Raw genomic sequence first — 13,710 nt, forward strand, 5'->3', positions numbered from 1 at the left:
CGTTGCTAACCCTGGAATCGCCGCGAGAATCACCACCTTCTTTTTCCCTTCCTGTTTTTCAGTCTACGTTTCGAAACTCCGCCTCCCCTCAAGACGTAAGCACATCCGGTGGGCGCTAGACTATAAAAGCCTTGCGGGCGGCGTCAGCGCTAACCTGCTCAGCACCCAGCCAAGTTGTTTTCTACATGCGCCATCCTGCGCCACCCCGCTCCCGCTTGTTGCCACCGCGCCTGCAGCGACTGGTGATAACTTGAGCACCCGAGCCCAACGCCGGAGAGCGAAATGAAAGCTCTGGTCTCCCGAGCCGCCCGAACCTGTGATCGCTTGTGGCAGCCCGAGCCGGCCCTCCTGCCTCCGGGGTGACGCGCAGCCTCCATTCGGTGAGCGAGGGATAGGAACGCACGGGTCTCCGGGGGTTGGGGGCTAGGAATCAGCCTCTTGGTCGTTAATAAGGCGGGAGCTTGGACTTCCGGGTAGTGAGACGGAAGGTTTGGGGCCAGGACTCCCGGGTCCTGAGGAAGAGGGCCTGGGAGTCTGAAATTGTTCCTGTGTGTGGGGAGGGGTGGGACGGGATGGGGACAGACTCCAGGGCTCTGACTTAAAAAGAGGGGTTGGGAGCTGGCGCGCTGGGCCTAATGGAGGAGGGGTCGAGGAGCCAGACTCCGGTCTCCGGTGAGGTACCGTGGGGGTTGGGGACGGTCGGAATTTTTGAGTCTGGAGGGAGGAGGAGGATGGGGGCTTGATTGGGGGATCCGCAGGAAGCACCCGCAATCCGCAGGAAGATGAGAGAACCAGGGACTAGCTAGTTCTTGATCCCGAAGGGGAACAAGTGCTCTCGCCACTTGGAACTGAGACTTCCTGGGTCTGAGAGAAGAGGGGCCGGGGGCTTGGACCCTTGGATCTAAGGAAGGAGAGAATGGGGACCCAGACTCTTGGGTATTGAAAGAAGACAGAGGTGGGAACCGAGGGCGAGAGATGTGAGTGGCTGGACTAAGAAAGGAATGTGGGCAGGGACTCTCTTGTTGCTATTTGTGTTAGTATTGCGGTTGCATGACTCAGGATCAGCTCTTGATGGTATTTCCCAAGTGGCTTCTAAATGTTGTGCCCTTTTCCCCAGCCCAGACAGATGGCTCCGCACCAAGTGCCGCGCCAGCTCCCCTGGAGGGATGCCCACCCCTTCTTCCTCCTGTCCCCGCTCATGGCCCTTCTCAGCCGGGCCTGGAGCCGGCTGAGCAGCCCAGGACCTCCAAAGCCCTGGCTGGTGGAAGCAGTAAAGAGGGCGGATCAGGGAGAAGCTGGCCTGCTGGTAGAAGTTGAGGCTGCTATGGCCACCCACTATGCCCCCCGAGGCGGACACCTTCCAGGGGAGGCTGGAGACAGTGGAACAGCCGTGGAGGGTAGAGAATCACCTCGAGTGGCCTGCCCTGCCCTAAGAGCCAACAGTTCTCTTCTCCAAGCCCAGGAACGTTCAGATAATAATAATGAAGAAGAGTGTGGTGGGGAAGAAGCAACCAGTGTCCCTAAAGAGCAGGGGAGTGAATATATAGGTGGCCAGCTTGCTTCCCCCGCCCCCAGCCTTCTGACAGTACTGCAAGACCCTCCTGGGGAGGGGGAATCTGAGGAAGGAGTTGCTGACGATAAAGCGATCACATCCTTTTTCCCTCCATCCCACTGGGAGTGTTGTCCAGAGATGGAGGAGAAGGAAGATGGAGAAGCTGTAAATAAAGAAGCTCCCAGAACATCTCCTTCCCCCTTATCTCCAGGATCCAAGCCCAGAGCCTGGGTATATTGCTCAGGGCAGGAAGAGGCTCCAGCCAAGGAGGAAGAAAGAACAGAAAATAAAGAAGCCAGGAAGACCTCCATTTCCCCTTCGTGTGCAGGCTCCCACCCCAGTGCCGGGCAGTGTTATTCAGCGGGGGAGGAGGAGGAGGAGAACAACGAGGAGGAGAACGGAAAGGCTGAGGAAGGAGGAGGTGACCCTGAGCCACACTCCTCAATTCTAGCCCAGAGGCCCCTGCTCAGGACCTGGCAGCATCCACCTAATAAGATCACAGAGGAAGAGGAGGATGAGAACAATGCCTCAGGGGAAGCTGAGGGCCTGTCGACCATCCCCCCCACAAGCGCCTTCACGAAGGCCTGGGTGTGTCCGCCAGGAGAGGACACAGAGGAGGAAGATGGGGACAGTGATTCAGGAGCAGCTGAGGAGGAGGGAGACGCTGAGGGTCCCACCTCCGTCCCCACCAAAAGTACCGTCATGAAGGCCTGGGTGTGTCCGCCAGGAGAGGACACAGAGGATGAGGAGGAAGAAGAAGAGGATAGTGATTCAAGAGCAGCTGAGGGCCCCTCCTCCATCCCCACCACAAGTACCTTCTTGAGGGCCTGGGTGTACAGACCAGGAGAGGACACGGAGGAGGAGGAGGAGGTGGAGGAGGGCAGTGATTCAGAAGAAGCTGAGGGCCCCTCTTCCATCCCTCCAACAAGTACCTTCTTGAGGGCCTGGGTGTACAGACCAGGAGAGGACGCAGAAGAAGAGGAGGAAGATGGGGACAGTGATTCAGGAGCAGCTGAGGAGGAGGGAGACGCTGAGGGTCCCACCTCCGTCTCCACCAAAAGTACCATCATGAAGGCCTGGGTGTGTCCACCAGGAGAGGACACAGAGGATGAGGAGGAAGAAGAAGAAGATAGTGATTCAAGAGCAGCTGAGGGCCCCTCCTCCATCCCCACCACAAGTACCTTCTTGAGGGCCTGGGTGTACAGACCAGGAGAGGACACGGAGGAGGAGGAGGAGGAGGAGGAGGACAGTGATTCAGAAGAAGCTGAGGGTCCCTCTTCCATCCCTCCAACAAGTACCTTCTTGAGGGCCTGGGTGTACAGACCAGGAGAGGACACAGAAGAAGAGGAGGAGGAGGAGGACAGTGATTCAGGAGCAGCTGAGGAGGAGGGAGACACTGAGGGTCCCTCTTCCATATCCCCTCCAAGTGCCTTCTTGAGGGCCTGGGTGTTTCGACCGGGAGAGGGCACAGAGGAGGAAGATGAGGAGAATGAGAATGTTGGTTCCGAAGCAGCTGGCTCAGAGCCAGGTTCTTCCATTCAGGCCCAGAGCGCCGCCTTCAAGGGCTGGAGGTCTCCACCAGGAAAGGAGACAGAGGGAAGAGCGGCTGAGCCCCGCCCCTTCCGAGTGGCCATCTATCTACCTGGAGAGAAGCCACCGCCTTCCTGGGCTCTTCCTCCACTGCCCCTCCGACTGCAAAGGCGGCTCAAGTATGCAGAAACCCCCGCCCGGCATCTGGACCCTGAAACTCCCCAAAAAGCCACAAAGGTGGGTGCTGAGGGCCCAGTGTTAGCGGGGAGGGAACTGGGACTCCCAGACGTGCTGTGTGTTACAGAGGGTTGCAGGGGAACTCCACTGGGAGGGCTGTGCTCATTGTAATGCAATCCTTTGCAAGAGGCTGAACCCCGTGGGAGGTGGGATCCAGCCCCAGTGAATTATTTCCCTTCAATGAGTCAGATGGAGAATCTGTGACAAGCAGATGACTAATCACATAGCAAGCATTTTTGTCTAATCTTTGGTTCTCTCTCTCTCTCTCTCCCCTCCCCCCACCTGTGCCCGCGTGTGTCTTGTGTCTGTATCTCTGTGTGTGCCCCCTCCCCCCCCCCACGCCATGTCTGTGCCGATCTATCTCCAGGTGCGCTTCTCTGAGAAGGTCTCCATCCATTTCCTGGTTGTCTGGGCTGGAGCGGCCCAGGCTGCCCGTCGGGGCCCCTGGGAACAGCATGCCCGGGATCGCAGCCGCTTTGCCCGCCGAATTGCCCAGGCCCAGGAAGTGCTGGGCCCCTGCTTCACCCCTGTGGCCCGGGCCAGGGCCTGGGTACGTCTCAGGAACCCCCCCACTCCTCTGGCAGCCACACCTGCCCCCACCCAGACCTTGCCCACATCCCCCGTGCAAACCATGCCCTTGAGCCATACTCTAGGTTCTCCCATCTCTACTTTTGTGCCTCCTTGCCTAGACCTCAGCTGGAGGCGTGGCTAGGATCATGTGGTGTTTGTGTTATCTGTTATTTATTTATTTTTACTGGTAGGTTTAAGAAATAAAGCCTTTTGATTTGTACTGGACAGTGTCACCATGTGTATCTGAACTGACAGTATCCACTGCTGGGTCCTAGAGGCAGTTGCAGGGAGAATAGCAAAGAGTCAAGTGCCTTAGTAGAGATGAGCTACATTACCAATCGTCCCTCAAATTTGTCCCTTCTAGTTGTGGCGCTTCTGAACAAAGGGCTGGTGGGTTTTGTAGTTTCTTTTTGGCTTCCACCTAAATATTAAATTTGGGACAGTTATCTCCCCAAGGGGGCTGGGAGCTGGATTTGTGATCTCTAGATAGCAGCTAAACTCCAGTTTTCTGCATCTCTGAAATACAAAGACTCATCCTCCTACTGGCCTTTCCATGGTGAGTTCCTCAAGGTTTTCAGCTGCCTGATTGCACATTTACAAGCCTTGTGTTCACTGTTTCCTTATCTGTAAAGTGTGGCCAACAGTTGCATACACCTTACACCTCCTGCTTAGGTTAGAACCTTCCTCTGACCCCATACGGTCTGTCCAGCAGTTCAAACAAGAGGACCCTGTCCATAGAATGGACACCTCCATAGAATGTTCCCCAGGTTCCTACCACACTGCTTTCATTTTCCTAAACCAACCAAGCCCCTTGCACCTTAACACCTTAGCATGAGCGCTGCCTACTGTCGGATGTTCCCATTCCCTGACCCCTGGCTCAGCTAGTTCCTTGTGATTCTTCAGGTGTGGTATATGAAAACCACTTTTTTTAGAAGTGCCTTGGTCTGACCCAGCTGACTTGTACCTCCATGTGGTTTTCTCCACAGCGAGGAGCATTTTGATGTTAAGACCCATCTCTCATAATCCACTGAGTCCCACCAGAGCAGGTGCTCCTCAACAGCCCACTCCCTAGAACCCGGGACTGGGCACCCAGGAGGCGTCTAATAAGCGTTGGTTACTAGTAAGGTGGTGCAAAAGAACGCATGCTGGAGCCCTTTCTCCAGATGAGCAGGAGTTGTTAAAAAGTATTGTATTTCCATGGATTATTCACATGCCAGTTTCCCATCGAAACTGGACAAGCAGATGGCGAAGGCTTGGAGTGGGCAGAGCGGGAAGCAGAAGTCCATGGTGAACATGTCTGGGGCCACGCGGCCGAACTGAAGCACCAAGTAGTCAGCTGAGGAAGAAGTCAGGAACTAAGCTTAGTCAGACACTTTTGTTTTTCCCTACCGCGTAGGACCTGCGACAACTAAGACTCCCAAGAGCCTGTGCGGCGCCCTTACTGAGCCCGAAAACCCCCTGAGGGCCGTATAAACTACAGTTCCCGACAGGCTTTGCAACAGCGTGGAGTAGGCCGTGCTGAGAAAAGCGCTCAAGTGCGGAGTTCTCGTGCGTTCAAGCCCGCAGGCGCCCGCGTCCGCCACCCTAACCGCCTGGCCCACGTAAAGCGGTTCCTAGAAGCTCACGGTCATCCGGATGCACGATCTGGAAGTTCTTGACCGAGGCCTGAGTGACTCGGCCATGAAAATTGAGCACGTAGTTGCCGGTCTCTTCGCTCCAGGATGGGGCTTTGTTTTGTAGCAAGACCAGCCCCTGGTTGGCCCCGCGTTGGTAGCGACTCAGTAGCGACTCGCCTTCCTAGAGGATAAAGTAGGGGGCGTGGTTAACCAACCGCCAAGTCCTCTTTTTTCTCCGGACATAGAATTTTGAGTTCCTAATCTCTCCCCCTTTAGGCGCTCCCCTAGCCCTTCCTCCTCTATTGACACAGATTTTCATTCTTAGCCAACTCACATTTTGCGGCTGGACGCTGATTCTCCCGTTCTGGGCATCAACTGCTGGAATGATCACAGTCATTTTCCGGGGCCCTCGAAATCCCAAGACGTTGGTCTCCTGCGGGTTTTATGCTCCAGTTGGCCTGGCTCTTTCCCTCTCCCCACCATCCTGCTCCCTTCACTCTCTAGGCTCCCAGACACTCACATAACATACAGCGCCCAGCTCCTCCCTGATCCGAGCGGTCTCTGGGATGAAATACTTCTTTTCGGGATTCACCCCATTGTCGAAGATGGTGAACTTGGTGCCCAAGACATTAGATCTGCTCCAGGGAGACCAGGGCCAGAATAAAATAATTACTCTTATGCTGTAAACTGCTTTCCCATGTCACCTTATCAACTCTTCCCATCAATCCTCTACATAAGACTCATTTCCGTGTCCTATGTAACCACAGTCCCATCCCTGTGAGCCATGATTTTTAGTTTCCTGCCTTGGCCCTCTTCCCTCTAGGGCGCAGGAATTCACACATCCCAGCTGTCTTCTCCTACTCAGGAACTTAGGAGTTCCAGCCCCTTGCCTTTATTATTATTATTATTATATTATTATTTATTTTTAGATAGAGGGGAAGGGAAGGAGAAAGGGACAGAAACATCAATGTGTGGTTGCCTCTTACGCGGCCCCGCTGGGGATCTGGCCCACAACCCAGGCATATGCCCTGACTGGGAATCAAAACGGTGACCCTTTGGTTTGCTGGCTGGCACTCAACCCACTGAGCCACACAGCCAGGGCACCTTTTAAAAACATTTTATTTTTTAATTGATTTCAGAGAAACACCAACGTGAGAAACATTGATCGGTTGCCTCCCCTAGGCACCACAACTGGGGATCAAACCCACAACCTAGGTATGTGCCCTGACGGGTGATGGAACTCCCAACCCTTTGGTGTATGAGAAGACACTCCAACCAACTGAGCCACTTGGCCAGGGCACCCTTTGCCGCTCAAGAAGTCAAATGTCTTAAATGCCAGCCTCTGCTCCAAAACCTTCAGTTCTGTTCCCAACTACCCTAGGGCTACAACCTGAAGAATTACAGAGCCCATCAGTCCCTAAGAGAAAAGGTCCTAGAGCCAGTAGAACTTGTGCTCTATGGCCTTCTGGGAAATGTAGTTCAGTCGTACCTTTCTTCCCCCAGGTGCCCTCTCATCTCCCATCAGTTTCTCCTGTATGTCAGGGCTCTGCCTACCTGACTTTGCCCACAAAGTTGTCCCCATCCCGAGACAGGTCTGTGGGGTCCAGGGAGATGAGGTAATTAGAGGTTGTGCTCCTTTTTCTCTTGCGCCCAGCAAGAAGGAACTGCTGTGGATGTGAGAAAAGCCCATCAGATTGGATTTCTGGTATCTGGCTAGGGTTAGGAGGCTAAAAGACAAGGAAACACTCTGTGCCTAAGACAGAGGAAAAGGTAAGGAGGCAATAAGCGTCCCACGGCCTGCTGGGAGATGCGTTTCTCACTGAAGGAAGTCATCAGCTGGGTCCTGAAGGGGAGATTCACATTTCAATATATCCCCAAGGGTTCCAGAGTTCAGGCAGAGGCCAGGCAGGAGAGAGCCTGACCAACAGGCAGGGCCTCCCTTTGGAGAAGACGGAAGAGCCTCCTTTTGAACATTGCAACGGGACTTCAGTAGGTGTTTCACCTGGGAAAAGTGGACCCCCTTCTGGGACAGAGAGAGCCTTGAGGAGGGGAAGCCACACCGAGAGGGGAATGGCTTCGCTCTGGATAGGAAATCCACCGGGGAGGGTCTTGGGTCCTGAGGGGGCAGGGCTTATCCCAGGATTGGGGTGGGGCTTTATAGCAAAGAAGGTCTGAGTGAAGTGGCCAGATTTGGATCTACAAAGATGAGGTCTAGGGGTTATGTAAGGGGTGGGGGTTTGGACCCTGAGAGGGCGTGGCCTGACTTTGAGAAAGTCAGGTCTATCTTAATATTGGGCAGGTCTTCGCTATGGGATGGGTAGGGCCTTTGCCACTGGGCTCTAAGCTTAGTCCTGTTAAGCTAAGCTTTTGTCATTGGAGTTGGCAGGTCACTGATGAGCAGGGCCTGGATTCGCTAAAGTCTTGACCTCACTCAGAAAGGGACAGGACTTGCCACTGGGAAGTGGGGCTTGCTCCCGAGGCTGCCAGACCGCACCTTCCGGCCTTGGCCACCGACCGCTTCCAGGTAGAGATAGTAGAAAGGGAACATGCCCTTGTCTACACCGCGCTTGTCGCGGCTGATGCAACACTGCACCGTGCAGCCGCGCACCGCTGGCCGCAGCACATATGCTTCCATGTCCTCGCCCAGCTGAGGGCCTGGGGCGAGGAGAGAGGAGAGAGGCGGGCTCTCCACATTGCTGAACCCCGCGCTGCCCCCGCCTTCCAGGGCCTCGGACACTGCCTCGTCGGCCACCTCTGGCGAGTTCCTCAGTGTAGACTCCGGCTCCTCCTTCTTTTCTTCCAAGTCTTCTTCCTGACCCACGCGGCAAATTCAAGTTCAGGGACAGCCCACACCCAGACCACCCTCACCCCCCGCCCCGCAAAATAGTGACAGGCCATCCCAGCCCAGGGTTACGCCCACTCTAGACGTGGAACTCTGCTTATTGGTCAAACACCTCAGCCACCTGCTGATTGGTCAGTCCCTTCAAGGGCCCCACCCAGCCAAGTCGCGATCATTGTTGATTGGCCGGCACCATTAGCTTCCGTCTGCAGCCACGCCTAGTCCATCTACCGATTGGAGAATTCCTTTGCATGGCCCGTTCAACTAAAGCTAGCATTGATTAGATTTAAATAACAAAATACGGTCCGGATCTACCCAACTAAAAGTATTTATCTCTCTTTCATCAATACCAAAGTGAGTGCCAACTGGCCCTTCCCCATCACTGTTTCACCCTCTCCAAAGCTCGCTGCCTTTCGGTGGGCTGAATTTGTATGTGCTCACATTAATTCAAATCCTCTATATTGTAAATGGGGCACACACAAAGCCTCTGCTAGCCCAATCCCAACAGCTTCCTCCAACCAGTGAAAGGGGCCTCTGATTGGGCTGCAGCATTTTAGCCCCACCCTTCCTAGAGCCCGAGGTCCGTCCTACTCCTCCTCCTCCATCCTGGTTAGCTGTGCCACTTCCCACCTTGTTAGAGGCCAAGTCTCCACTTCCTGAATCACCATCCCTTTCAAGGTTTGGTTCTGGATTAGGTGATTCGTATTCATGTACAACATCCTGGGATTCGCTCTCGTCCACTGCACTAGATTCTAAGGGATGAATGAAGCCAGAAGAAAACTGAGCTCAGGACAACTGGGTCCCAGAAGCTTGGGACACGGTCACCAGTGGTAGCTGCAGAAGACAAGAACTACTGGTTTCTGGCTCCTGCTTATGACTCATCACCCTCACTTGCCAGATCCCCCACTTCCACCATGTGCAGTGGGTCTACACGCGTCAAGAAGTCTCTGAATGCTCTGCGTCTAAGGACAGAGAGGGATTAGAGTTCTCCTTTTTCCTTGTCGCAGAGAGAGTATAGAAGAGAATGGGGATCTAAAGTGGAGGTGGAGGGTCCTGGCCAGGTAGCTCAGTTGGCTAGAGCATCATTCCAATATGCCAAGGTTGCAGGTTCAAGCCTCAGGGAGGGCACACACAAGAATCAACCAATGGGGAGTGGAGGGATCGAGCAAAAAAGAAAAAGGACTCATGGACACAGACAACAGTGTGGTGATTGCAGGGTTGGGGTAGGTGCGGGTAGGTGGGGGTAGGTGGAAGAGGGTAAAGGGGGGTAAATGATAATGGGGAAATGTACAATTAAAAAAAAACTATAAAGAAAGAGCAACCTCAAACTAACAAAAAAAGAATCAACCAATGGATGCATAAGTAAGTGGAACAAATTGATGTTTCTCTCTCTTCCTCTCCAAAATCAATACAAATAAAATAAAGTGGAGGTGGAGAGGGAGTGGAGTTCTGGGGTGATAATTAAGATTCCTGTTTTGAAACAGTAATATAGTTGGTCATGTCATAAGAACAAAATGTTATTACAATGAAATATTAAGGAATAAATAAGAATTAAATACTGATAATACTGCAACATAGATGAACTTTAAAAACGTGGTAAGCCAAGGAGGCCGGTCACGAAAGATCATATACAGCCCTGGCTGGTGTGGCTCAGTGGACTGAGCTGTGGCCTGCGCACAGAAGGATTACCGGTTCGATTCCCAGTCAGGGCATGTGCTTGGGCTGCGAGCTGGGTCGCAATTTGGGAGTGTGTGAGAGGCCACTGATCAACATATCTCTTGCACAATGATGTTTCTCTCCCTCTTTCTCCCTCCCTTCCCCTCTCTTTAAAAATAAATAAATAAAATCTCCAAAAAGAAATCATATACAATGTTATTCTATTTATACAAGACGTCCAGAATAGGCAAATCTAAAAAGAAAGATTAGTGATTGTCTAGGGCTGGAAGAAACCGGGGGCGAGGGGCAGAGACTGGTAAAAGGTACAAGGTTTCTTCCGTGGGTCATGAAAATGTACTCATATTCATTGTGGTGATAAGTGCGCATCTCTAAATATACTAAAAATCATGGAATTGTAAACTCTAAATGAGTGAATTGTATGGTATGTGAAATATATCTTAGACAAAGCTGTTACAGAAAGGGAGAGGATTTGCCACTTGGACCAGAGAACCTGATGATGTCCCCGAAATTACCAAGTCGTTGGCGGGGTGGCCAACCCCTGCGTCTCGTCCCTGGATGCTCTTTAAAAGGAGGGAGAGAGGCCGCAACGTCCTCCACGGAGACTTCCTCCAACTCCGGATCGGAACCATCTGGTAGCCAGGAGAGAGAAGGGGACTAGAGACTGAGATTTCTGAGTACAGGAGGGAGGTGGGGTGGAGGAGGGCTGGAAACTCAGATTACTGGGTGTTAGAGAAGGAGAAAGTTCAAGACCTGGACTCGGTATGACGTATTTCAGGGCCCCCAGGGTCTGGACTGGTCCCGAGTTCTTTGGACAGCAAGAACTGAGGTTCCAGGCTCCTGGGTTCCAGTGGGAGTGGAGTTCTGGGGTGCAGGCGGTCCAAGGGCTTGAGATTACCTGCTTCAGTCGGCGATGTCAAGGGGACGCGGTCGTCACTGCCATCTCCACCACATTTCACGGTTCCCAGAATTCTGTGGGCGCCGGAATGCAGATGTACCTCTGGCACGTTCTCCCAGAGGAAAGGGTTCCTGAGGCCTGGAAGAAAGTGCAGAGAAGCCCATAAACACGACGGACCTACACCTTCCGGTCCCCTGCAGAGAAGATCCACCTCCTCACTGGGCTCCCAGACATAGTCCCTGTGACCGCTCCCTTCCCCCCCCCCCCCCCCCCCCCAGACTCATTCAGACTCCAGAATTCATTCTAAGGCTCAAACAAGGACAGCCAGCCCTACAGGCAAACCTTTGCGGACACCTTGCGTAAACAATCCGCGCTGGGTTCTCCTTCGGTAGGTCCTGGTCTCTAATTACCGAGATAGATCCCCGGGCTTTGCCAATACCAACCCTGGACCAGCTGTTCCAGGCCCCGCCCCAGCACTCCGTGGACCCCGCCCACACTCTTTGGGCTGTCCCGGGCTGTCCCGGGCTCTCGCAGGCTCCGTCCCACCACCCGGGCTCTCCCAGGGACTCCCACGGGTTGTGACTCGGACCCCGCGCTCCGTTTGGGTGCTCCAGGGCTCCGCCAGTTTCCTCCCCTCTGAGCCTAAAGGGCCCCACGCCTCACTCGCACAGACCCCTCCCTCCCTTCAGGCCTACGATCCTGCCCGACCCTAGGAACTTCTCCTCACCGCTGTAGCCCTCGGGGCGTTCCGACCTCTGGCGCGGTCGGCGGGCCCAGAGGGAAGCGTCAGGATTGGCCTGGACCATGAGGGGCTCTTGGCGCTTCCGTCGCTGCTTCTTCTCAAACAGCCGCCGCTGCGGGAGTGGGAAAGGGGTGTGTGGGGGCCCGGAACCCTGCGGAAGACTGGGGTGAAAATGGGCCCGGGGCAAGGGGAGGCCTGGATCCGTGGGAGCGTTCCTGGAGTCCAGGCCCTCGGTGCCTCGTCTCTTCCTTCCTCAGGAGCCCTGCCTGCACCCGGTCCCCTCCTCCCCCAGGAACTGGGAGTCCTGCCCTCCAATGCTCTCCTTCTTAGAAGTCTGGGAGCCTCGTTTGCTTCTCTAGGGTCCTGAATTCCTATTTTCCCATTTCCCAGTGGCAGAACTTGAGGCTTCAGGAGAGCCAGTGAGGGCCAGGAACCCCGGGGCAAGTCCAGGCGAAGGGACTCCTGGGAAACTGTGGAAAAGGGCCCAGCGGGGGTGTCAGGATTCCTAGGCAGAGTACCTGTTGTTCCAGTTTCTGCAGCCTTATGGCAGTGAGCTCGTCCCACAGGACACTGAGAGAGATGCAAGCTTATGGTAAATAGGAAGCAGGGCAGCCAGATCGCCCAAGAACCCCCCTTCCCCTCCCAATTTAAGATTCTGAGCCCTTGTGAGGTCACAGACGGGGCAGAACCTGAGCCTGCTCCCTCAGTTCTGCAGCTCTTTCTCCCAGCACTGGTCTCTCTAGAATTCAGGAGTTGAAGACATCCCCAGACCCCCCTGTTTCAGAACTCAGGAGCCCAAACCCTCAGACCCTCCTCTTTCAGACCCATGGAGTCTTCATTTTAAGCTCACTCGCTTTAGGTAGGACTCAGAAGTCCAGACCCCCTGACCCTTCCTGCAAGGCTGATGGTGCCGGACCTGGAAACATCATGACAAGGCCACCGCTGAGTGCGTAGGGGCCAAATCAAACGCCGAGCTCTCCCTTGCTCCCACTTCTCCACCCCTGTCCATCCTGTTTCCCTACTCACTTTTTCTTCCACGTGTCATTCTCCTGAGACATTCTAGAGAAGCAAGAGTGAGGAGTCAGGATCCAGACCCAACATCCCAAGGGACTCTGCTCCCCTCTGCTCCCAACACCTGATCTTAAGCTTTATATTTTCTCCTGGACACAGGAAGCCTGAATTTGAGTACCTATTTCTGTCCAGGGACCCAGCAGCCTGATTCCAGCTTTTGTCCCTATCAGGGGCCCAGGAGTCCAGTTCTCTCTCCTGCCAATACCTAACTCTCTCCTACACCCAGGCATAGGAACTCAGAACTCTGGGCCGCAAACTCCCAGTGACCCCAGACCACCAGCACCCACCTACACTGGGATCCTGGAGACTTCCTTTCCTCCCCTTGTGCCTGGACAGGCTTGTCACACTTATGCCTCAGTGCCTCGCCTCTCTGGCCAATTTCTAAACATATCTGACCAAATCCGGGAGCCGTGGACCTAATCTCTGCGTCTCGGACAAATAAGTAGGGGGAGAAAGAGGGCTCTGAGGGAGGAGGGATTCCCTCTGGAACCTGTCCCGATCCTCTCCCTCCGGTTCCCTCAGGCTCAACTTCCAACAAGACAATGACCCCTGGCTTCTGCTGCAGCCAGGGTACCCTGCGCCAGGCGTTCTGAATTGGAAGGGGATGCGAGTGTTCCTTAAAGGGACCGCAGAGAGGTCGCAGCGCAGTCTCGCTCTATACCTGCCACTTATTTATATTAGAAACGTATAAGGGTGACCTGAGACCATTGCTATGGATCTGTAGCTTGCAGCTACTTCCTGAGGAGAAAAATACGAGGAAACTACAACTCCCATGAGGCGAAGGGGCGAAGGTGGAGCGGAAGTTGAATCGTTTTCCTCCGGCCCGCAGGGAGTTGTAGTTCTTTTTGAAAGTCTCCGCTCCGCCCTTCGCCTAGAAGGCAGGAAATGTGCCGTCAAGAACTTGGGTTCCGAGAAAGGACGCAAGTCTTTCGAGAACTGGCGAGAGACTTAGACAAGGGGCGGGGCCACTAGGAAAGAACC

The 13,710-nt window shown here is 54.2% G+C and overlaps 2 protein-coding genes across 2 annotated transcripts; one reads left to right on the top strand and one right to left on the bottom strand.

Annotated features, from left to right (window-relative positions):
* The first annotated feature begins 157 nt into the window (after window positions 1-157).
* PPP1R15A (protein phosphatase 1 regulatory subunit 15A) lies at window positions 158-4,108 on the top strand. Its single transcript, XM_054588688.1, has 3 exons — window positions 158-380; window positions 1,118-3,319; window positions 3,687-4,108. Exons 2-3 carry the CDS (start codon window positions 1,127-1,129, stop codon window positions 4,029-4,031), a joined length of 2,538 nt encoding a protein of 845 aa, XP_054444663.1. The 5' UTR covers window positions 158-380; window positions 1,118-1,126; the 3' UTR covers window positions 4,032-4,108.
* A 962-nt stretch (window positions 4,109-5,070) lies between these two features.
* Window positions 5,071-12,716, bottom strand: TULP2 (TUB like protein 2). Its single transcript, XM_054588697.1, has 12 exons — window positions 12,685-12,716; window positions 12,177-12,228; window positions 11,644-11,770; window positions 10,917-11,054; window positions 10,534-10,650; window positions 8,975-9,096; window positions 8,000-8,317; window positions 7,060-7,172; window positions 6,026-6,140; window positions 5,840-5,938; window positions 5,515-5,686; window positions 5,071-5,225 (listed from the first exon to the last, which is right to left on the bottom strand). The coding sequence occupies exons 1-12, from the start codon at window positions 12,714-12,716 to the stop codon at window positions 5,092-5,094; spliced, it is 1,539 nt and encodes a 512-aa protein (XP_054444672.1). The 3' UTR covers window positions 5,071-5,091.
* Window positions 12,717-13,710: the final 994 nt, after the last annotated feature.

This window comes from Pteronotus mesoamericanus, unplaced genomic scaffold (genome assembly GCF_021234165.1).
Source record: "Pteronotus mesoamericanus isolate MK-2021 breed Mesoamerican mustached bat unplaced genomic scaffold, CSHL_Meso_final scaffold_137, whole genome shotgun sequence".
Classification (NCBI taxonomy): Eukaryota; Metazoa; Chordata; class Mammalia; order Chiroptera; family Mormoopidae; genus Pteronotus; species Pteronotus mesoamericanus.

Coding starts and splice junctions, on each gene's coding strand:
- PPP1R15A (XM_054588688.1), top strand. CDS start 1,127: ATGGCTCCGCACCAAGTGCCGCGCCAGCTCCCCTGGAGGGATGCCCAC. Junction 3,320..3,686: donor CTCCCCAAAAAGCCACAAAG/GTGGGTGCTGAG, acceptor ATCTATCTCCAG/GTGCGCTTCTCTGAGAAGGT.
- TULP2 (XM_054588697.1), bottom strand. CDS start 12,716: ATGTCTCAGGAGAATGACACGTGGAAGAAAAA. Junction 11,771..12,176: donor TGCAGAAACTGGAACAACAG/GTACTCTGCCTA, acceptor CCACTCCCGCAG/CGGCGGCTGTTTGAGAAGAA. Junction 8,318..8,974: donor GAGACTTGGCCTCTAACAAG/GTGGGAAGTGGC, acceptor CGCGTGGGTCAG/GAAGAAGACTTGGAAGAAAA.